The sequence below is a fragment of the Triticum aestivum genome, chromosome 5A (assembly GCF_018294505.1).
Source record: "Triticum aestivum cultivar Chinese Spring chromosome 5A, IWGSC CS RefSeq v2.1, whole genome shotgun sequence".
In the NCBI taxonomy this organism is placed as follows: domain Eukaryota; kingdom Viridiplantae; phylum Streptophyta; class Magnoliopsida; order Poales; family Poaceae; genus Triticum; species Triticum aestivum.
The window spans coordinates 38,681,017-38,705,816 of NC_057806.1; the positions used below are offsets into that span (position 1 = coordinate 38,681,017).

General features: G+C 48.6%; 1 protein-coding gene across 1 annotated transcript; it reads right to left on the reverse strand.

The window, feature by feature from the left end:
* Window positions 1-15,001: 15,001 nt before the first annotated feature.
* Window positions 15,002-16,444, reverse strand: LOC123106477 (BTB/POZ and MATH domain-containing protein 1-like). Its single transcript, XM_044528630.1, has one exon. The coding sequence runs from the start codon at window positions 16,430-16,432 to the stop codon at window positions 15,260-15,262; it is 1,173 nt and encodes a 390-aa protein (XP_044384565.1). The 5' UTR covers window positions 16,433-16,444; the 3' UTR covers window positions 15,002-15,259.
* Window positions 16,445-24,800: the final 8,356 nt, after the last annotated feature.

The following is a 24,800-nucleotide window of genomic DNA, read 5'->3' on the forward strand; positions in this document are numbered from 1 at the left end:
CGGGCGGCGATGGCAGAGGCTGCCATGGCGCGAGGAAGAGCACGGGAAGAGAGGGATAGGGAGGAGGAGCTCACTGGGCGCCTGTAGGTGTGCTCAGTGGGCTCGGGGCAGGTGCGGGGTGGCCGAATTCGACGCCGGCGTTCGTCGGAGCAGAGGAGGAAGAAGAGGTCATCGCACTTGCTGTGGGGGCTCCTGGCTTGGTCCGGTGGTCGAGGAAGACGTCGCGGGGCACGACGGCGCTCGGGGATTCGTCGGAGAGGGCCGGGGACAGCGGTGGCCGCGGAATCAACCAACGCACGGCGACGGTGGCGCTCGGGAGGAGTGAGCGCGTGAGGAAGAGGGGAAAGGTGGATCTGGGGGGGAGAGGCGCAAGTGGGAGTGGGGAGCTGACGAGGCCAGGAGGCTCGGCCTTATCCCCTCGGCGCGAGCAGCGGGGTGGCGAGGTGGTCGGGCGGCGACCGCGCGGGCGCGTGCCTCGGTCGGGTGAACAGGGGAAGGGGACGACCGCGGGGAGGAATGGGCTGGGCTGTGCAGTGTAGCAATGGGCTACAAGTGCACAGTAGTAGCTAGGCCCTTTTCTATTTCCTTTTTTTTGAGAGAGAATGGGAATTATTTGGCCAACTATTTCACTTAGCAAACATTTGGGAGGTGTCCCATTAAATCCCTGGTGATCATAGACATTGCCACAATTATTTTGGGGACCAGAAGAATTCATTTGTTTTTTTTAAAGGATAGCATTTAAAAATGCTGAATTGGTGCTGTTATAATTGCTAATGTTCATCTTTGCACCAAAGTGATGTTGTGTTCCTTAACAAATAATTGTTATGGAATTTTTGACTGATGATGAACATTTTTCCGGCAACTTTTGATCAACTTCAAACTTCACTTGAATTTGAATTGACTGGAATTTCAAATGGGATATTGGACAAAGATGATTAAGCACTGTTTGGGTAAATGGTTAGCTTAATCACAGAGGGTTACTGTAGCATGACACTGGGGTGTTACATGTATATATATTTATATAAATGCACACATGCACATTCTAACTCTATGAACATTTTTGAGAGACTGAGCCGGCACATTCTCTTAAGATCGACGAAGTCACCGCATGCACCTTCATAATCGACGGGAACATATTCTCACACTAAAAGAACATCGCCGTAAAGGTCGGGAAAAAAATCAGAAAAATACGAGTGTCAATGTCAAGTCTAGGACATTCATAGGGTAGTGTGCGTGTGTGGGTTCATAGGATGAGTATATGTGTGTATGAGCGTCTACGTCTGTATTGTATTAAAAAACAACTAACCATCTGAGTTGGGCTCTCGTGGCTGATGCCGGGCAGGAGTGAAAGGAGACGTCTTCACTCCTCCTATCGTAGTGGGTGCACCTTGATGTGGGGGTTGGTGGTGTCTCGGACATGGATACCGGGATGGTGACCCCAGATGATGGTCCACATGGTTGGCTTTTCGGCGGGCACCATGGGACGGTGTTAGCCTTCCCTCTTGGTTGTGTGGGTGGCAAGAAGTCAAGTGCGGGTAGCTCGAGCATGCTTTCTGTCACCTGGTAGTGGCTCCACCCCGAACTGAATCTGGAGTTCTGACTTTGTCGCACTCGTCCTGGAGCCTTCCTCTTCTGTTTATGGCGCTAGGAGAGATGCGCTCGTATAATTAGTAACACGCCTTTTCACTTTATTCAAAACAGGGATAGATGGTACATGAACTTCTTAGTAAAAAGATGTTGAAAGTATTCACTGATCAGACTTCTCATAGACTCATTGTCTTCCTTGCAAACGCCACCATCATCCAGCAACCGCCTAATGTGATTTTTCTTCTTCCTGGCTGACGCAAAGTTATGGAAATAATTAGTATTGCGGTCGCCAAACTTTAACCAGTTAGTATGACCGCGTTGGATCAGTATATCTCCTCCTTCTGTAGATTTTCTTCAATTTTTATTAGCAGCTCATGTTGTCGTTTCGCCCACTCATCAGAAAGTTGGCCCGATTACAACAATTCCAGCTTCGTGTTAAGTTCCTTCAAACACCGATGTGGCGCCTTTAGGATAGCTCGATCCCATTCATGCATGGCCACATGCACGCTTGCTGTTCACGTGGCAGAAGTCACCAAGGATTGAGTATGTTCCCAAGCTTCTGAAATGAGCTCCGCCAAACCTGGACAAATGGGTCAGCCCGGCCCGGCCTGGCAGGAGTTAAACGGGCCAGGCACGACACGGCCCGATCAGGTACGCTAAGTACACAGGCCGTGCCGGGTCGGCATGCGTACTTGCCCTTCCTTGCCCAAGCGCGGCCCCTCACTACACGGGCTAACACAGCGGCCTGTTTGACACGTCTGCACAATTGGCCCAAGCGACAGACTAAGGCATGCTTTGCAGATCGCCTCGTCCGCTTGACGCTTGTGGCATCGAGGCACAATTGTGCGCTCATGCAGCCTGCCAGGAGGACACATGCCTCCATGGTCCCAGACTGATTTGAACTGGTTCATGTTAGTTCTGAGTATTTTAATAAGATTTCTTCTTCAATATCTTCACACAATTTGTAAATCGCCATGACGTCATCTTCCAGGATCATGGTAAACCGCCATGACATCATATGTTGTCTAAAATGATATATAATCCATTCTCATTAACGAGCCTCCGACAATCGAGGCGACAGCTCCGCCTTATATCCAAACTTTGGGCTCCTCGATTTTCACGCCTGACGCTTATCTTTTACCTTTATAAATAGGGTCAGGGGGTCTTTCCATTTTTTCCCCGTGCCTCTTCATCTCGTCTTCTTCCTCGTGCTGCCCGACCTCTGAAGCTCCGCCGCCGCCATCGACCGTCGCTCCTGCCTCAACACTGGCCGCTGCATCACCCTAAACGTACCAGAGAACTGCGGTGCTTCTCCGCTCTTTCATCAGCATCGGTAAGCTCCCTGTTCTTCCACCATAGATCTGTTTCTAGGGTTTCGGTGTTCCTCGGTGTTCGTCGGTGTTCATTGCTTGTATAATAGCTCTTTGATCCAAACCTTGCTATTCATCCTGTTCAATGATAGCTGTAGCCCTTCTTTTCCATCTAATACACCTCGTTAGAATAGAAGATCCCATCTGAACCTTCATCAACCGCTTGAGCATCGATATTTAGGTCTAGATATATTTTCCTTTTCTGATATGCGGCAGATCCAAGATTATAATGCCAACTACGCCTTTCCGTCCTTGCCCCCCATTACTTCCAAAAACTAATAAAATAAAATACATATATCACTAAATGGGCCGTGTCGTGCTGGCACTTGTGCCCACCCTCATGACCCAAGCACGGCCCTAGGCGAGCGCCGTGCCGGCACGACCCGATTATAAACGTGTGGAGCCAGGCCCACACGGTCCGGCACGCGGGCTATCGGACCGACATGCTAAGAATGGCCCATTTGGCCAGGTTTGGGCTGCACCATGTTCTCCTCTTGAAACCACCTCGACTCAAATTTCTTTTGATGTACATGCTGTTGGTCCCCCTATCACCTCTCCTTCTGTATCAACAAAAACAGGTCTGTGATCAGACTTTGTATGCTCTGCGTTGATCACCCTAGCATGCGGGGAAAGGCCATGAAACTGGCCATTACAAACTGCTCTATCCAAACATTCCCGGAGCCTCCTTCTTCGCCAGGTAAAAGGATCACCTGTGAAGCCCATGTCATCAAGTTTACAATCTACTAGGGCATCTCGGAAGCTTTGCATCATGTGCATCGGCCGTGGCGCGCCGCCCTCCTTCTCATTAGAATATATGACTTCATTAAAGTCATCAGCTACAAACCTTTTATTACCCCTTTGCTAAATTAAATCGTTCATATATTTTAAATCATAACTTTATTTTTGAAATAATTTATATATTTGAACTCCTCATGTCAAAGCCTAAAACAAGACCAATCTTGAATACATTTCAAACACATTTAAATTTCAAATATTTCACATTTCATATGGAACATACCATTTCACTAATATTCTTTTGAAAAAAACTTTTTTTATAGAAATACGTTAAACCAATGTATTTCACTAGAAACCTATTAAACCCAAATATGAAACTGAAATGTCAACTTTGTGAAATTGATTTTTTGCAATGTGTAACATTTGTTTTAAAGGAGTGAAAATGCTTCTTGAAATATGTGCAATTTTTGTGAAATAGTCCAGTGAAATGTAAAATGTAGGTCCTAAATTGTGAAATAGTAAACACAAAAAATGAATTATAACGTACCAACGTGAAATTGCTTATTTCAAAAGAGTGAAATATGTATTTCAAAAAATGTGTAAATGAAATAGATGTGATTTCTGTGAAACAGGCCAATGAAATGTAAAATGTAGGTTCTGAATTGTGAAACCGTAATCACAAAAGGTGAAATTATAATGTATCAATGTGAAATTGTTTATTTCAAAAGTAAAATATGTTAGTTCAACAAAATGTGTAATTGAAATAGATGTCATTTCTGTGAAACAGGATAGTGAAATGTAAAATTTAGGTTCTGAATTGTGAAACAGTAACCACAAAAAAAGATTATAATATAGCAGTGTGAAACTAATTTATTCAAAAGAGCGAAATATGTTATTTTGAAAGATGTGCAATTGAAACAAGCCGGTGAAAAGGAAAATGTAGGTTCTGAATTGTGAAATAGCAACTACAAATTTTTTGTAATGTATCATTGTGAAACTGATTTTTGAAATGTGAAATATACGTCCGATTTGAAACATGGTTGGAAATATCCAAAATTTGATCCTATTGTAAAGGTTTTGATGCAAGGAGTTCAAACATATGAAAAGTTTGAAAATGAATATGCGCCTTAAAAGATATAGATGTTTTAACTTAGCCAAGATGGAAAAATGTTATTGCGAGAGAGAGAGAGAGAGAGAGAGAGAGAGAGAGAGAGAGAGAGAGAGAGAGAGAGTTGTTCTGCCATATTACAGAGAGAGAGAGAGAGAGAGAGAGTTGTTCTGCCATATTACTGTGATGCATACATGTGATGTACAATGGTGAGGTTGAAAAGAGAGAGTAGGGTGAATACCAGAAGACGAAAAAAAACAAGAATCAGAGCTCCCTCCCCCTCCCCCCGAGCCGCTCCCACGAACGACCTCGGGGGCAAACCCTAGCCGCCGCGTCCTAGCTTCCTCCTCCAGGCACCCCTCCCCCCGCCGCCGCCACGAGGGGCCGCCGGGCAAAGCCCGACCGGCGTAGGTGGTGGCGGGGGCGCTTCTCCCTCTCGGCACGTGCGGCGCTAGGCGCGGGTATGCGCGGCGCGTGCGGGTGTCGGGCTGCCGCGGGGCCCGGCGGCGCGGTGATGGGCTTGCGGGGCGGCTGGTCCTCTGCCTCGCGGGGTGCGGCGCTCTGGGGCCCCAATGACGCGCGGCGGCTGCGGTAGGCTTCACTTCGGGTGGTGGCGCGGGGGTCAGCTGTGTCCAGATCTGGCCGGGTCTGGCGCCGACGACCTGTCGGCTGGCCGGGGCTATGGGCAGCAAGGCCCACGGCCGTCTCATCCCTGCTGCTAGCTGGGGTAGGGGGTCGTGGTGGCGGTGAGTGGTGGTGCGGACTGGGGGCGGTAGCTGGCTGCGATGCGGTGGTCTGTGCTGTGCCTGCGTGCCGAGGGCTCCGATTGGCTTGGGCTATGATCGGCTGTGTCCTCCTGGCGACTCGGCGGAGGTAACAGCGGCGTGCTGGTGGTGGTGGCGGTGCGGACCCGGCGGCTCCGGCGCTTGGAGCTCGCCGGGCGGCGGCCGGGCATGGCCGCTGCTCTGGCCGTGGGTAGCGGCGTGAGGAGGTCGGCGTGTGGTGGTGGCCTCCTAGTGTCGTGGCGGCTTCACGGTGGCTTGACGGATCTGGCCGTGGCAGCAGCCGGCTTCTCCGGTGTCGGCTCGTCTGCGTTCGGACGACCTTCGTCACATCTCCTCGTCGCCCGGGCGCTAGTCACATCAAAGGGGTGGCCCTCCCCCAGCTGCAGTCCATCGCTCGTCTCGTGCCCGGTGCTGCAGGACCGAGCTCGTCTCGCGCACGGTGCACCAGGACTGACCTCGTCCCCCTCACGGTGCTGCAGAACCGAGCTCGTCTCGCGCGCGGGGCTGCAGGACGGGTCGGTGGATGCCAGCTCTAGCCGGCCTATTGGGTCTCGACGTTGGGGGTTGCCCAGGGGTGCGAAAGGTGGGACCTTTCCGTTCGTCTCTTTGGTTGGGGTTGCGGTGGGTCTCGGGTGAGGTCGTGTCAAGGTCTTGGATGCCGGGGCGGCGGCTCTGGTGGTGGTAGCGCGGTGCTCTTGGGCAGAGCCCCTGGCTTGGTGCTGCCCGGTCACCATGGTCGTGTGGGCGACGTGGTTGCCGAGGTGTGGCGTTCGGTGGCGGTGAGTGTTGGCCGAGGTGAAAACCTGTTCTATCTTCGGACGGACCGGCGGCGGCAAAGATCGTTCTCTTTTTGAAGGCGTCGTCGCGGCTTTCATTGCCCGTCATGCGGCTCCCGGGGAAACTCTGATCCTAGGATCGGGCGGTGCCGGTGCTCCGGTGTCGTACCCTTCCTGAAGACGCCGCCTTGGAGCACATGGTTTGTCATATGTAGCTGCATCTTTTCGTGGTGGTAGTGTTAGAGATGGTGTTGCTGCGCTCAGCGCCTATGTATCCTGTCCTGAGTATGTGCGTTTGTACTGGATGCTTGATGATCGGTGTTTTATACATAAAGCGGGGCGAAAGCCTTTTCCGACAAAGAGAGAGCAGAAATACGATGATGAGAAATAGAGAAGAAAGTACAATACAAAGATACTTGGCCCACAGAGTGTTTGGTGTCTGCTTTTTATTGGAGCCAACCTTGCCGTTGCCTGTACATAGCATTACCGTACAATTTTCATTTCAGTCTCCCGTTTGGCCTAGTTTGACACGGTCATACCAAAAAATTTCCCCTCACTAGTCACTACGGGCAGTGTAAGACTGTACGAAGCCGATCGTGAGACTCTCTCTCGCGTGCGACGCGTGGCTATATACGACCAGTGCATGTAGCTCCTGCATTTCCCTACATTTCTGTAAGAGGCTGGGTCTGATCACTTTGGATTTATTGTACGCAGTTTTTTCCTACATTTCTGTAAGAGGCTATTTCCAGGATTTGAACCCGTGACCCCATGGTCACAAGGCATCAACTTTACCACTGCGCCAAGGCTCCCCTTCAAAGCATTGGCTAGTCAAAATTTTGATTAAGGTTTTGGTTGCCCAACAGTTGGCCAACCTTGATAAAAAAATGAATTAGAATTGGCTAGAGTTCATTGATATGCCAAAAAATTGGCAACCATTCAAACAAAAACCAATTTTTGAGTCATGACCAAAATTTTGATAGGATGCACTTTGGCCACAATCCAAACACACCTTCAACCTCTGGAACGCCCCCAAATTCCAGCCGCCGGTGTGATACTCTCCGATGCTCACCCCGTCGCCGCCGATGAGCTCCTCGACACCAAGCACACACCACTAGTACGATTCATCCCCGTCGGGCGGCCCAACTCGCAGCACCGCCCAGCTACTTCTCCCCGCCGGCCATGGCGATGCTCACGGGCGCCTCCACTCGCGGCATCACCAGCGCATATACCCCTTGGCTGCGGCCAAGCTTCTCACGTGCAGGTGTGTTACTTGCCGTCCATGGCCACCCTCCTCAGTTTGGCTTTGCTGGCTACCCTACTCTACATTGACCTGCTGGCTGCATCTTAGTAAAAGGATAACTTCAAGTTCAGAGCATGTTTGCTCATCTACAGGTTGCAACACAAGCACATAGCTATGTGCTCTGTCCGTTTGCATCCTTTTATTCTGCTGAATATTTTTGTGTTAAAGTTATCCTCTTATTCATTGACAATGGAGCAAAAACAAATTGCACAGAGCATGCTGTTGTGTCGACACTGACAGAAGACGATCAGCAGGACGGCAAAAGGAAGACAGAAGAACCAAAAAACTGCTGATGCGCATGCCTCCGGCGATCAGGATTAAGTGCTTTCCAGAAATGCCCGTGAGATTTGTTTCGCCCAGCAGGAACTCAAGTCAAGTAGCTTGGAATAGTTGATGCCGTGTTTACTTTTCTTCAGAATTTTCTCCTCAAGTGAAGATAGCATAGTTGATTCAGATTGTGGAGCTTTTCTGTTGTATAAATGAATTTGGTGTACACTAAATAAAAGCTCCTGGTATTTGAAGATCCTTCTGAAATTTGCACCGTATATTTGTTGTTATCCACTCTCTTGATAACAATGATGTGCAATATGCAGTGTGCTGGTACTATATATCCACCCATTGCCATGGAATTTGGAGTATCCATCCGTTTTTGTTCCACCTATTCCAGGAGAATTTACAAGACTACTGCTTAAACCTCATGTAGATGGCACAACTCCACCGGTTGCTCATCAATTAGATTTCAGTGGAGGTGCTAGCACATCAAGGTTTCAGCTGTGACGTCCGGGTAGTGCGCTGATGGTTCCTATCTTCTTGTTTCCTTAATGCTAGTTAGCTGGGCATATCAGCGAAATGGTGAAATTTTACTTTAAGTTGTCCTTTTATTCTATAGCTATATGGTTGTGTTGCTACCAGAATATTAGTGAACATATATTGTCAAACCTTGTGTGTTTGTCTCCTTGGCAAAATTAATTTTCTGTTCATGCCAAATGGTTGTATACACTTGTTGTAACATTAAACTGATGCTTTCCCTTTATTTTGTAATTATGTTCATTAGAATGATCATTTTTATTTATCTGAAAATAATGACTATATGCAATCTAATTTGCGGCACTGAAGTATAGGTGTTCTCCTCAATACAAAATTATATGTTTCAAGGTAGATACGCAATTTTCAGATATGGATATGCGTGTGAGCTTGTTGAATCAACATATAGGCACACATGCTAGTAGGTTGTATTCTTGGCTGATAAAATTGTTGACAACAACAGATACACACTGCAAACTGCACACCATTACTATTACAAGAGTGGACAACAACAAACATACACTGCACATTTCACAAGGAGCTTCAAATAGCAGGAGCTTTTATTCATAGTGTACATCAAATTCATTTATACAACAGAAAAAACTTCACAATATGCATCAACTACCCTATCTTGACTTGAGGATAAAAATCCGAAGAAACGTGAACAAAGAACCAACTATCCCAATCTACTTGACTTGAACAAAGCTCCCCACAATCTCTCTTCCTTTTGCCGTTCTACTGATCGTCTTCCGCCAGTGTTGACAGCAATGTCTGTGCATATCTAGCAGAATATAAGGATGCATATAGCATATAGCATATAGACAGAGCACATAGCTATGTGCTTGTGTTGCAGCCAGGATGCTTTGTACTTGAAGTTACACTTTTGCAAAGATGCAGCCAGCAGGTCAATGTCGAGTAACTAGGCCACATCCAGCGGGGCCGAGCTGAGGTGGCCATGGACGAAACGCCGGTGGTTAGCGACATAGCGAGCGCCGGTGGCTGCTGGGGTGCCGAGGAACCTGGTCATGGACGGCAGGGATAGTAGCGGGACCAGAGCTTCGGTGCTTCCGCGACAAAGCGAGCTTCCAGCAGCGGCGACGAGCGAAAGAGGACGCCGGAGAAGGAAAAGGGGATTCAGATTTCATTTTTTGGGGAGCTTACGGCGGCGGCGAACGAGCGTGAAAGCCGGAAACGAAAGGGGATCCGGATTTGATAGATGGGGCAGCTGGATGTTTGCAATGGGAATGGGTTAGTGTTTTGTTACTACTGGAATTAGAGGATTAATGGCAGTCTGCGTTGAGATTTATTTTGCCAAGTGTCCTATGCTGAAGAGGGTCGCACGGTTGGAGCGTACGACCCGGGTCGCATAAGATTTTTTTTTCCTACAGAGAATTGCTGGCAGCTTGCTTATTTTCCAGGCAACTCAAGATCACATTAAACTTTAAACAAAGAAACTTCCAGAGAAAATTCAGAGTGACACCTTTGCAATAAATCCAGAGAAACAAATAGCTGGATATGTAGAAGTATCTGGTGGCCACAAAAAAACTGAGAGGCACCTATGTTATGTTAAACAGAACAATTCAGAAAAATGAAGTGGCAATATCACTGAACTGCAAAACCAAACTTTTACTGCATGAATCACATTAAAACAATGAAGAGTTTCGTTTCACGAAATCAGAATATCCCTCCATCAGATTTTGAGAAAGCGCATTTCAAACAAGAAATGGGCCAAAAAAGATAAGAGATCAATCACATCTGGGACAGAATATTCCAAGAAAAATCGTCAAGCAGTGTGCTTTTTTCGGGAAAGAAATGACAGATACAAAACGAAATTGTGTACAAACCAAATGAAATTACACATATGCAGCTATCGCGGACACATTACCTGACTTTTCTCATAAGCTGCTAGATTATATCGGCAGCGTGAGATCCATGAGCCGGTGCCATAATCGCCTACCAGGACAAATCCAGCTTCGTGCGGCGCAGGAGCGGAGCTAAACAGAGGGGCGCACCACACACGAATCCACATTAGGCTTTGTTCAGTTGGTGGGGCTCTAATACCCTCGGGGATTTCAATCCACCCAGCAGTAGGGTTGTTATGGCCGGTAGCTAGGCCCACCGAGCAATCTTAGCCCACAAGTTATCTTAGGTTAATTTTTATGCAAGTTATCTTAGATTAATTCTTATGCAAGTTATCTAGGTTATAAATATAGGCTGTAAGACTCTTTTTGGAATTAAGCAATAAAGATATTATCATCTTCTGTTGCCCGGCTCCTCCCTAGCCGCGACGGCGCCCACTCGCCGGCGCGCCCGCTCCAGCCCTCGCCCCTCTCCCTCCTTCCCCTACAGCCTCCGGCCAAGACCGGGCAGAACCCTAACTCCTAACACCTTGGTATCAGGTACCCGGGTTTCGACCATGTCTTCGCCGCCACCGCCACCGCCGCTGCCCGCCAACTCCACCACCGCAGCTGCCACCAACTCCACCGCTGCTGCTTCATCGCCGGGCGCCACGGCTTCGCTGTCGGCACCGATCTCCCCCGCACCCAGCACCACGCCGGGCCAGGGCCAGCCGCCACACCCCGTCCAACAACAGCCGCCGTCGCCTCCCCCCGTTCCGCAGCAGTTTACACTGGAGGCCATGGCCGGCGTGCTCAACGACTTGGTCGTCGCGGTCCAGGGCATCCGCCTATACTTGGCTAGCCCGTACGGGCCGTTCCCGCCGCTCCATCCAGCCGTGGCCGCGGGCCAGCAAGCACTGCCGTGGTACTCCGTACCTACGGCCATCACCGGAGGCTATCCGGCGTTTCCCTCACCAGCGGCTTCGGCGCCGCCTTGGCCACAGTGGTCGACGCCGACACTCGCGGCGCCACCCGCGCCGCCAGCCGCCGCCCAGGGCCCGCAGTGGCCGACCTGGGCCGCGTCGTCCGCGCCGTCACCCGCCGCGCCGTCCCTCCCGGCGGCAACCGTGTAGGTGCCACCACCGCCCCCGCCCAACCCTAGCCTGGGTCGGTCCTCGCCGAGCGGACTCCCGATCCAGGAGGTCCGCTTCCCATCGTCACCGTCTCCGCTTCCCGGCTGGCTCCACGAGCCGCCGCCGGCTTACATGGAGGCCCGGCCGCCGTCGGGTTCCCAGTTGCAGCCCGAGGCATCGGGCGCCACGGGGAACTACGCCGGCCTTCCCACCATGGACCGAGCTCCATCATCAGCCCTCCGTACCGCCGAGGCAGTGGGCCAGGGCACGCCACTACCATCTTGGGCGGCCGGGTCTTCGCTACCACCGGTCTACACCACGGCTCCGGAACAGCCGACTCCGTCCCTGCAGTTCGGCGGGCCATCCGGCTCCGCGGGCCCCTACCCGGGGTACTCCGACCAGGCGCCGCCCGCCTCGTTGCTTCGCACCTCCGAGCCCGCTCGACACGGCGCTCCGACACAGACACCGCCGCGGTTCGCCAAGCTCGACTTCGCCACCTATGACGGCACGGAGGACCCCCTCAACTGGCTCAACCAGTGCGACCAGTTTTTTCGCGGGCAGTGCACCCTCGCATCAGAGCGTACATGGCTTGCCTCTTACCACCTCCGCGGCGCGGCCCGGACGTGGTATTACGCTCTCGAGCAGGACGAGGGCGCCATGCCCCCTTGGGAGCGCTTCCGCGAGCTCTGCCTCCTTCGCTTCAGACCTCCGGTTCGCGCGAGCCGCTTGGCGGAGCTCGGCCGCCTTCCCTTCACCTCTACGGTGCAGGACTTCGCCGACCGCTTCCAGGCCCTGGCATGCCATGCGTCGGGCGTGACGGCGCAACAGCGAGCCGACCTCTTTGTTGGTGGACTTCCGGATCACATCCGCGTGGACGTGGAGCTTCGTGGACCCTAGGACCTCCAGACGGCCATGTATTACGCCCGTGCGTTCGAGCGCCGCGCGGTGGCCATCCAGCAGGAGTCACCGTCCCTTGGTGGAATCGGTGGCAGCGGCGGCTGCGGTGGTGGCGGGTTTGGAGGCGGTGAAGACCGGGCAGAACCCTAGCTCCTAACACCTTGGTATCAGGTACCCGGGTTTCGACCATGTCTTCACCGCCTCCAAACCCGCCACCACCGCAGCCGCTGCTGCCCAACGCCTCTCCCACCGCCGCTGCCACCGATTCCACCAATGCCACCGCTGCGTCACCGGGCACCACGGCCTCCCTATCGGCGTCGATCTCCTCCGCACCCGGCACCACGCTGGGCCAGGGCCAGCCGCAAACCCCCATCCAGCAACCACCGCCGTCGCCTCCCCCAGCGCTGCCGCAGTTCACACCGGAGGCCATGGCCGGCGTGCTCAACGACCTAGTCGTCGCGGTCCAGGGCATCCGCCTCTACTTGGCAAGCCCATACGGGCCGCCTCCACCGCTTCATCCGGCCGCGCTCGTGGGCCAGCAGGCGCTACCGTGGTACTCAGTACCGGTGGCCATCACCGGCGGCTACCCGGCGTTTCCCCCACCGGCGGCTTCGACGCCGCCTTGGCCGCAGTGGCCGACCTGGGCCCCGCCGCCCGCGCCGTCCCCCACCGCGTCGTCCCTCTCGGTGGCAACGATGCATGTTCCACCACCGCCCCCGCCCAACCCTAGCCTGGGCCGGTCCTCGCCGAGCGGCCTTCCGATCCAGGAGGTCCGCTTCCCTTCGTCACCGTCGCCACTTCCCGGCTGGCTCCACAGGCCGCCGTCGGCTTCCACGGAGGCCCGGCCACCGTCAGGGTTCCAGTTGCAGCCCGAGGCGTCGGGTGCCACAAGGAACTATGCCGGCCCTTCCACGCTGGACCAAGCTCCGTCATCAGCCCTCCGTACCGCCGAGGCAGTGGGCCAGGGCGCGCCACACCAGCAGCCACCCCGGTTTGCAAAGATCGACTTCGCCACATACGACGGGTCAGACGACCCGCTTAACTGGCTCAACCAGTGTGACCAGTTCTTCCGTGGACAGCGCACGCCCGCGTCGGAGCGCACTTGGCTGGCTTCCTACCATCTCCGCGGGGCCGCCCAGACATGGTACTACGCCCTCGAGCAGGACGAGGGCGGCATGCCACCGTGGGATCACTTCCGCGAGCTACGTCTTCTTCGGTTCGGACCACCGATACGCGGGAGCCTCCTGGCCGAGTTGGGCCGCCTGCCCTTCACCTCCTCGGTGCAGGATTTCGCCGACCGCTTCCAGGCCCTGGCGTGTCACGCGCCGGGTGTGACGGCCTTACAGCGGGCTGAACTCTTTGTCGGCGGCCTTCCCGACCACATCCGCGTGGATGTTGAGATGAAGGGGCCTCAAGATCTCCAGACGGCCATGCACTACGCCCGCGCGTTCGAGCGCCGCGCGGTGGCCAGTCAGCAGGAATCACCGTCCCGGGCCGTTGGGTCGCTAGTCTCACCGGATCCCGCACAGGGTCGACCTACACAGGCTTCCGCGGCACCCCCCGCCGCGACCGCGGTGCGCCCGTTCTGCCGGCTCACCTCAGCCGAGATACTCGAGCGTCGCCGCCAAGGGTTGTGCTTCAACTGTGATGAACCCTACACGCCCGGCCATGCCTGCCCGCGACTCTTCTACCTGAAGGTTGCAGACTACATTCCGAAGGACGCCGTCGCCGCCAACCTGGCCGCCCCAGCTGTCGAGAAGGTGTTTGACGCTGGCTGATCGCCTCGAGGATTTCCCCAAGCGCTTCCCCACCTTACAGCTCGAGGACGAGCTGTTTGTGAAGGCGGGGAGAAGTGTTATGGCCGGTAGCTAGGCCCACCGGGCAATCTTAGCCCACAAGTTATCTTAGGTTAATTCTTATGCAAGTTATCTTAGGTTAATTCTTATGCAAGTTATCTAGGTTATAAATATAGGCTGTAAGACTCTTTTTGGAATTAAGCAATAAAGATATTATCATCTTCTGTTGCCCGGCTCCCTGAGAAGCCGGAACCCTAGCCGCGACGGCGCCCACTCGCCGGCGCGCCCGCTCCAGCCCTCGCCCCTCTCCCTCCTTCCCCTACAGCCTCCGGCCAAGACCGGGCAGAACCCTAGCTCCTAACAAGGGTAATCCCAACTCCCTCAACCATTCCCTGTAGGGATTAAACCTCCAGATTCGTCTCAATCCCTCTCTCAGTTTTTGTACGGTTAACCCCTCCCTCAATTATGTACCTATTTCTCACAGGACTGCGCTTGTGTAGCTAACATACACAGAGACTTCACTGAACATATGCTTGTACAATAGAAGTACTACTAACTGAAAATCAAATCTACAATTGCCTGCTCCTGATCTCAAAGTAGTTTGGTTCAAGACTTCAACTTCATTTTCTAACTAAAATTTTCAGAATCAAAGAAAACTGCTGTGCAACCAAGGTTCATGTCAAGAGACCATTTGTAAATGTCTCTAATTAAAATCTAACAGCTGGCATTCAAAATGTAAGTTTTTCATATAGGTAGTAAAACAGATTATCTCAAAAGTGATAGCCAAGAACTCGAAACTCGAAGTTTTATCATTCTTCACATGAGCCAGATATTAAACGGAGCAGATAACAAAGGCAACTAGCGAGCTACCGTAGATTCATATATACTTATATCAGACAGGGCAAACAATACACTTGTAGACATACATTTTATAGAACAAACTGCTTACTCCAAAAGATCTCATCTAAGGTCACTATGTATCAAAAGTAACTAGATAGAAGCTAACCCCAGGATGGACAGTACAAATTTAGCAAGACTTAATTGCCTTCTCCAACCCAACATAAGGCATTCGCCTCCAAAGATCAATCAGGAACGGAAGGATAAGCAGTAGCTCATACCAGGTTGGCGTACTAAATTTTGCGGGATTTAGCTGCTCTCTCCAACACATCCACAATGATATCAGGCGAAGATCTTTTGAGTTGTACATACCCTTGGCTTGCAATCACATCATTCATTCTATTCGAAGAGAGCATAAATTCAATGCAAGCATCTTTGAGATTTCTGCAATTGTGCTTGTCAGCTAGAGCTAATAGAGTCGCCACATTCTCAACATCAAGACTCTTGCATATCATGCCTTCACATATCATCTTCATCCTTCCCATTGCATACTTATCTGCAGCCACCAGTAAGTGTTTAACCATTTCTCTTTTGTCATCATCCTCGAGATCGTCCATGGAAGGCATTGAATCAGTGTAGATGAAGTGAAGAAATGACTTGAAAACAGCAGACTGCATGTCATCAATAGTTATGTCATGTGCCCCCTTGTCCCTCATCGGCCCATAGAACTGTGCGTTGAAGACCGCCGATCGCATTGCAAGCAAAATCTTATGAGCGGAAAAAACCTCCCCTTGAACCTTGAAAGTCACCTCTGCTCCTATCTTCCCCTCTAGCAAGGTTGCAAGATTATCCGAAAGGTCAGAGGGCGGCACATGGATCTCAGTTTCCTTGATAACACTGAGTTCACACTCGATCAGGAGACAATCGTTCTGCAGGTACACCGACTCTACTTCAGCGGTCGTCTTCATGAACTTTGGTACGGCCCAAGACATTTTATCGTCGAACACTTTAGGCGTTTTGCAGGAGTTCACCACAATCGACCGCCCACTAACCGGCTCCACAAGCATCAACTTGTGGAGCACCCTCACCTTGGCGTTCTTGGTCAAGAGCCTGAGGAGGATGGAGACGTGACCTGTGCTATTCTCTTCTTGGTATCCGTCGGGGTAGTAGTAGATGCACCACTCGTAGCCGCCGATGGAGAATGACGGAGAACGGAGCCATTTGCCTATACCGAGGCCCTTGTGCAGGCTGTAGCCGGCGATCTTGAACGCAACCGTGCCCCGCGCCGTCTCTGCTGTGCACCTCGACGGCACACTCGCTATTGAACTCTGCGAAGCTGTCATTGTGGGAGTTGGGGGGGAGGACGGGGACGGGGCGGGTTGGAACTCTCGATTAAGGCCGGTGGCGATGGAAGCGGTGGGGTTGCCTCCGAGGGGGAGCTGCCGAGCGGCGTCGCGACGGAACATAGGGGCGGCGGCGGCCAGATTTGGTGGGCAAGGTTCAAGACGAGGGTTTGGACGAGGGGGAAATGGGTCATTTACAATTACACCCCTCTGTATCAGGCCCTCTCTGATTCGCAGGATTTTTAATGTGAGAATAGAAAAAACTGTTGGAATAGAGTGACATTTATCTTGAATAGTACTTCCTTTGTTCAAAATAAGTGTCTCAACTTTATACTAGCTTTAATACAAATTTATACTAAACTCAAAACACTTATTTTGAGACGGAGGGTGTGTACATACAAGACTTGCCTATAAGGATGTTTGTTGTGGATGTAAAAAAAAAGATGTTTGATTGTGCACCCCCGTTTTGAGTTACTGGAACAGTGTTTGTATCTAGTTTTGCTCACTTTCTACACCGCCCATCATTTTTACTTGCCCTTGGTCGGTTCAGTTTCTGTACCTACTAAACCGTATCACTAACAACTCCCATTCCAAGACCCGAAACAAACAGAGGAAATTCATTTTCTGTCAAATTCCCATGAATAATTTCCACCCTACACTTTTTTTGCGGGGAAATTCAGAGAGCTTTATTGAGTAAAAACATTCTTGGAACAGTCATCCAAAAGGCTGGACATTAAGAAGGTAGGAGTCTCGTCAAGCCAACTATCGGTCACATTAAGTGTGCAGGCATGCTTTGCACACAAGTGAGCCGGGAGATTAGCTGACCTGTTTACATGTTGTATAATAAAAGAGAAAAAATGAACACTAAGCTCTCCATCTCTAATAGTAAAAGAGCCACAATCGAACGATAATTGTGGCGAGTGGTCCACAGTGTCACCAACTCCAAGCAATCGACTTCCATTATCACATGCGAGAATCCACGAAGAGATGCAAACCGAACTCCATCTCGCAAAGAAAGTCCCTCCATGATCAAGGGATCCGAGATCCCCATATATGGCTTGCACCAGGCACCTAGTAGGGTCGTCGAAGAACGAGCAATGCCTCCCGTGCCCCCTGCCATCCGCTAGATTGAGAGCACCATCGGTGGTGATTTGTACAAAATCATCATCAGGAGGCCGCCACCCAAAGCCCGGCAAGACCAGAGTATCCTTCTTCACCGTGCTTGATACGATTCCTGGAATGCCAAATAGACCACATAATAGTAGTGATCTTAGCACAGTCATCATCGGTAAACCGCGGGTCGCATAAGATATGGCGAGCCCACGAATCCGGATGTAAACGAGGTAGCCGGAGACTGAACCATGCACACTCCTCCTCCCAGAAGCGTTTAGCATGCGAGCAATGAATCAATGCATGTTTCAGATCCTCGTCCATAGCTAGACATACTTTGCATCTACGAATTTATGCAATGTGTCTATAGTTGAGAGTGGCTTCATCTGGAAGAATCCCGCGAAGAACTCTTCACCAAAAAACTCTCACTTTTGGGATGACATTCAATTTCCACAAGGCTTTCCACATCTGTTGATTATCAGTTGAGGTACCGGTAGCCGTCCCTTCGTCTAGAGCCAAACGTTCGTTCTTAGTCACAAGAGCATGGTACGCCGTCTTCACAGTGTAGTTGCCTGATCTTTCGAATGCCCAAGCAAGATAATCATCACCTCCCCCTTGCCGGATAGGAATCTTAAGAATGGCCTCAGCATCCGAGGTAATGAAAGTCTCCCTGACCACCTCATGCTTCCAAGACCAATTTGATGTGTCAATTAGATCTGCCACCCTTTGAATAGCAGTGTTCGGTGGTCTAGAGATAGGTGACATGGATATAGTACCTGGAATCCATTTATCGGTCCAGACGTCGATGGTGCTACCATCTCCGACACGTGAGATCAAGCCACATCATAGAGCTTCTCTTCCTGCTATAATGGCTTTCCAAGTGGCCAGGCCGACTTAGGCAAATAGCATGCATAAAATCTGTGTCAGGAAAGTAACGTCCCTTCAATACTCTTGCACAGAGGGCATTAGGGTTCGTTAGAAAACGCCATGCATGCTTTCCCAACATGGCAAGATTAAACAGATGCGGGTCTCTGAAACCCATCCCGCCTTTACACTTGGGTGTTGCTAGCTCCTTCCAAGACACCCAGTGCATTGATCTTTTGTCAAGAGAACTACTCCAAAAATATTTGGCCATAGGAGACGTCAAACTCTTGCAAACTTTCTTGGTTAACAAAAAAGTACTCATCGGGTTGGTGGAAATAGCTTGAACCACTGATTTCAACAAAGTCTCACGGCCTGCACAAGCTAATAATTTCTCGGACAATCCCTGCATTCTCGCCCGGGCCCTCTCACTGATGTGATCAAAGGTTCCACTTGTGATCTGTCCAACAACAATAGGGAGACCCAAATATTTCTCATTAAAAGCCTCAAACTGAATGTTCAAGGTTGCCTTCAAAAGTTGCCTCAAGTTTGTCGGTGTATTGGAGCTGAAATATATCACTACTAGGAAAAGGGCTATAGCTAATATGAAGATTAATGGTGCACCACATATCACTACTAGGAAAAGGGCTATAGCCAAATGTGTAGGTACACCATTAGTGTCCATATCACTAATGGCGCACCACACCCACGGTGCGCTACTACTAGCAATTTTCCAAAACTAGTAATGGCGCACCAGAGCATAGTGCGTCATTACTAGTTTTAACTAGTAATGGCGCACCACACACTCTGTGCGCCACTACTAACAATTTTTTTAAACTAGTAATGGCACACTATACCCATGGTGCGCCATTACTAGTTCAAACTAGTAATGGCGCACCACAACCACGGTGCGCCACTACTAATTTTTTTATTTTATTTTTGCGAAACTAGTAATGGCGCAACACGTACCAGGTGCGTCATTAGTAACCAGGGTTACTAATGGCGCATTGGTAGGTGGTGCACCATTGGTAGCTTTGACCAAATGCACCCCCCTGGACCGCCTTTCCGGTTTTAAAAAAAATGATGAAAATGTCAAAAAAATAAAAGAAAATAAGTTTCCCACGTGATATGCAAAATATCTCTGGAATTTAGTAAAATGGGCATAACTTTTGCATACGAACTCAGATTAAAAAGTTTTTTATATGAAAAATCATCTAGTCGAAAAGTTACATCCGAATTCAATAGGGGGAACCCCGTTGAACATTTTCAGAATCCCCCAAAACCTAACAGAACGAAAGATATGGGGCTTTTAAGATCTAGAGGGGGAAAGACGAAAAAAATTTCAAACAGTGCGCCACTAGTAGCAGAAAAAAAAATTGGTTTCGATTTTTTTGGGAAAAATGTTCAAAATATGATACGTAATATGACCGGCAAGTTTGAAATATTATTTCAAAATTTCATCACATTCATAAACATGAACAAAGTCATAGACATCAACAAAGTTTAATAGGATTGATATGATAGATATATCAACAAGTGCCTGTTAAGTGAGGTGGTGCTGGGGTTGGATAGAACTGCGAAGTTAAGCGTGCTCGGGCTGGAGTAGTGTGAGGATGGATGACCTTCCTGAAAGTTTGACCACGGAGTGCGATTTGACTTGATATTAAGCATATTGACCTGAGATTAAGCCATAGTGATCCGAAATTAAGAAAAAAACAAAAAAATTCTGGAAAAAAATTGAAAAAATATTTTCTAAAAAAATTTGGAAAAAAAATTGAATTTTTTTTGTTAGTAATGGCGCACCAGATATGTGGTGCGCCATTACTAAGTCAGATAGTAATGGTGCACTGTTGGACATAGTAATGGCCCACTACCAGGTGCGCCACTATTATCTGGTATACTAATGCGTGATGATAGTGGCGCATTAGCACTTGTTACTAGTGGCGTGATGATATTGGCGCACCTATAGTGCGTCATTAATGGCCAAAATAGGTGCGCCACTAATTAGCCTTTTCCTAGTAGTGTATAGAGCTTTTTTCTCTGTTGATACACTGACCCGAGGCATCTCCATAAATCCTCAAGATTTCATTTAACCTGAGCGCACTTGGGTTACTTGCATTGATGAAGATGAGACTATCATCTGCAAAAAGCAAATGGGTTACCCACGGTGATCTATAGCTCACCCGTAGTCCCCTATCAATGGTTCCACCATTGTAATATTTCAACAATGAGGAAAAACCTTCGGCACACATCAAAAAAAAATATGGTGACACTGGATCTCTGATGACCGAAAAGTATAGCGGATCTATCATAGTCCTTTCGATAAGTAAGAGTGTCGAACCCAACGAGGAGTAGAAGGAAATGATAAGCGGTTTTCAGCAAGGTATTCTCTGCAAGCACTGAAATAATAGGTAACAGATAGTTTTGTGATAGGATAATTTGTAACGAGTAACAAGTAACAAAAGTAAATAAAGTGCAGCAAGGTGGCTCAATCCTTTTTGTAGCAAAGGACAAGCCTGGACAAACTCTTATATAGAGAAAAGCGCTGCCGAAGACACATGGGAATTATCGTCAAGCTAGTTTTCATCATGTTCATATGATTCGCGTTCGGTACTTTGATAATTTGATATGTGGGTGGACCGGTGCTTGGGTGTTGTTCTTACTTCAACAAGCATCCCACTTATGATTAACCTCTATTGCAAGCATCCGCAACTACAACAAAAGTATTAAGGTAAACCTAACCATAGCATGAAACATATGGATCCAAATCAGCCCCTTACGAAGCAACACATAAACTAGGGTTTAAGCTTCTGTCACTCTAGCAACCCATCATCTACTTATTACTTACCAATGCCTTCCTCTAGGCCCAAATAATGGTGAAGTGTCATGTAGTCGACGTTCACATAACACCACTAGAGGATAGACAACATACATCTCATCAAAATATCGAACGAATACCAAATTCACATGACTACCAATAGCAAGACTTCTCCCATGTCCTCAGGAACAAACGTAACTACTCACAAAGCATATACATGTTCATAATCAAAGGGGTATTAATATGCATAAAGGATCTGAACATATGATCTTCCACCAAATAAACCAACTAGCATCAACTACAAGGAGTAATCAACACTACTAGCAACCTACAGGTACCAATCCCAGACATGGAGACAAGAATTGGATACAAGAGATGAACTAGGGTTTTGAGAGGAGATGGTGTTGGTGAAGATGTTGATGGAGATTGCCCTCTCCGGATGAGAGGAGCGTTGGTGATGACGATGGCGATCATTTCCCCCTCCCGGAGGGAAGTGTCCCAGCCGGCAGAACAGCTCTGCCGGAGCCCTAGATTGGTTCCGCCAAGGTTCCGCCTCGTGGTGGTGGAGTCTTGTCCCAAAAGATTGCTTATGATTTTTTTCCTGGACGAAAGACCTCATATAGCAGAACATGGCCACCGGAGAGCCAATAGGGGGCCCACGAGGCAGGGGGCGCGCCCATGGGGGTAGGGCGCGCCCCCCACCCTCGTGGATAGGTGGTGGCCCCCCTGATGTATTTCTTCCGCTCAGTATTTTTTATTATTTCCAAAAATGACTTTCGTGGAGTTTCAGGACTTTTGGAGTTGTGCGGAATAGGTCTCTAATATTTGCTCCTTTTTCAGCCCAGAATTCCAGCTGCCGGCATTCCCCCTCCTTATGTAAACCTTGTAAAATAAGAGAGAATAGGCATAAGTATTGTGACATAACGTGTAATAACAACCCATAATGCAATAAATATCAATATAAAAGCATGATGCAAAATGGACGTATCAACTCCTCCAAGCTTAGACCTCGCTTCTTCTCAAGCGGAAGCCGATGACGATAAATATGTCCACATGTTTAGATGTAGAGGTGTTGATAAAACAAAATACGGACATGAGGGCGTCATGATTATTCTCATAACAGCAACATAAATGGATATTGACATATGATTTCTTATGCTCAAGTAATAATATATTCACAATGCAAAGTATGAATCAGAAACTTTATTGAGAACTAACAAACTATAATCTCAGTCATTGAGGCAATTGCAATTTATCATAACATCAGAAAGAGTCTATGTCAGAGCTTTCTAGCAAGTCCACATACTCAACTATCATTTAGTCTTTCATAATTGCTAACACTCACGCAATACTTGTGGTTACGGAGTTTTAATCGGACACAGAGAAAGATAGGGGCTTATAGTTCCGCCTCCCAACCTTTTACCTCAAGGGTAATGTCAAAAATAATAATTCATGCTAACTTACATCCAATTAGATATATCTATCAGGATCTTTCCAACACCCTGTGCTTGCCAAAAGGTAAAATGTAAAAAGGAAAGGTAAAGATCACCATGACTCTTGCATAAGGTAGAAGATAATAGTAAAAGATAGGCCCTTTGTAGAGGGAAGCAGAGGTTGCCATGCGCTTTCAGGGTTGGATGCACAAAATCTTAATGCGAAAGAACGTCACTTTATATTGCCACTTGTGATATGTATGCAGTCCGTCGCTTTTATTTCTTCCACATCACAAGATCGCATAAAGCTTATTTCCTCCACACCAATCAATCATACATATTTAGAGAGCAATTTTTATTTCTTGCACCGATGACAACTTACTTGAAGGATCTTACTCAATCCATAGGTAGGTATGGTGGACTCTCATGGCAAAACTAGTTTAAGGGTTTTTGGAAGCACAAGTAGTATCTCTACTTGGTGCAAAGAATTTGGCTAGCATGAGGGGGAAAGTCAAGCTCAACATGTTAGATGATCCATGACAATATACTTTATCTCAGATATAAGAAAACATAACCCATTACGTTGTCTTCCTTGTCCAACATCAACTCTTTAGCATGTCATATTTTAATGAGTGCTTCCAATCATAAAAGATGTCCAAGATAGTATATTTATATGTGAAACCTCTCTTTCTTTATTACTTCCTATTAATCGCAACGATGACCAAAGCTATGTTTTCCAACTCTCAACAATTTTTAATCATCATACTCTTTCTATGTGAAGTCATTACTCTCAATAAGATCAATATGATCTCTTTATTTCTTTATTTATTCTTTTCTCTTTTCTTTTATTCACTCAAGATCATGGCAAAATAATCAAGCCCTTGACTCAACACTAATCTTTATTATATAGCTCACGGACTCGATTACATAGAGGGATCATAAAGCAAAACTCGAAACTAGATCATGCCATAAACTTTATTCTACTAGATCAAGATACTACTAAAAGGATCGAACTAAGAAAAACGGTGAAGATAGGAGTTGTGATGGTGATACAATACCGGGGCACCTCCCCCAAGCTTGGTAGTTGCCAAGGGGAGTGCCCATACCCATGTGATTATATCTCCTTTGTTGGTGAAGAAAATGGTGGTGATGATGGGTAGTCGCACATCGAGCGTAAAAGATCCTCCAGCTTGCGGATAATGCCCTTGAGTGCACCGATATGCTCATTCTGCAGCCGGAACTTGGTCCTTCGTGGCCTTCTTGATCCCTTCATCCTTGTTGATCTCCACGGGTTCCTCCCTCTTTAGCTCTATCTTCATTAGCCAAGCATCGTTGTCACCATTTTTGGAGGAGGGGAACGACATGATGCCTGGGCCCTGACAACCCTGACAGAGAACAGCTCGAAACAAGAACCGAGGATATTTGCGTGATACAGGAGTCAAAACCTTCGGGAGATTATATAATGAATTTTTACCGACCAAAATACGTATCGTGCAAGAAAACAGAGTCCGGAGAGCACACGAGGTGCCCACAAGGTAGGGGGGCGCGCCCAGGGGGGTAGGGCGCGCCCTCCACCCTTGTGGAGGCCTCGTGTCCTTCCCGGACTGCTTCTTATTTTTCTATTTTTCTAAATATTCCAAAACAGAGAATTATTCCCTTTAGAGCTGTTTTGGAGTTGGTTTACTTACCGCACCACATACCTATTCCTTTTCGGAGTCTGAAACGTTCTGGAAAGTGTCCCTTATGTATTCCTCCGGGGTTACGGTTTCAATAACATTGGTTTCAACATTTATGGAATTACCTGAGATATAATGTTTGATTCTTTGACCATTCACCACCTTCGGATTTGTGCCTTCGAAGTTGTTGATTTTTATGGCACCGGAACGATAGACCTCCTCGATAACGTAAGGGCCTTCCCATTTAGAGAGAAGTTTTCCTACAAAAAATCTTAAACGAGAGTTGTATAGCAATACATAATCACCTACATTAAACTCACGCTTTTTGTATCCTTTTGTCATGCCATCTTTTAACTTTTCTTTAAACAATTTGACATTCTCATAAGCTTGGGTCCTCCATTCATCAAGTGAGCTAATATCAAATAACCTCTTCTCACCGGCAAGTTTGAAATCATAATTGAGCTCTTTAATAGCCCAATAAGCCTTATGTTCCAGTTCGAGAGGTAAGTGACATGCTTTTCCATAAACCATTTTATACGGAGACATACCCATAGGATTTTTATATGCAGTTCTATAGGCCCATAAGTTGGAAA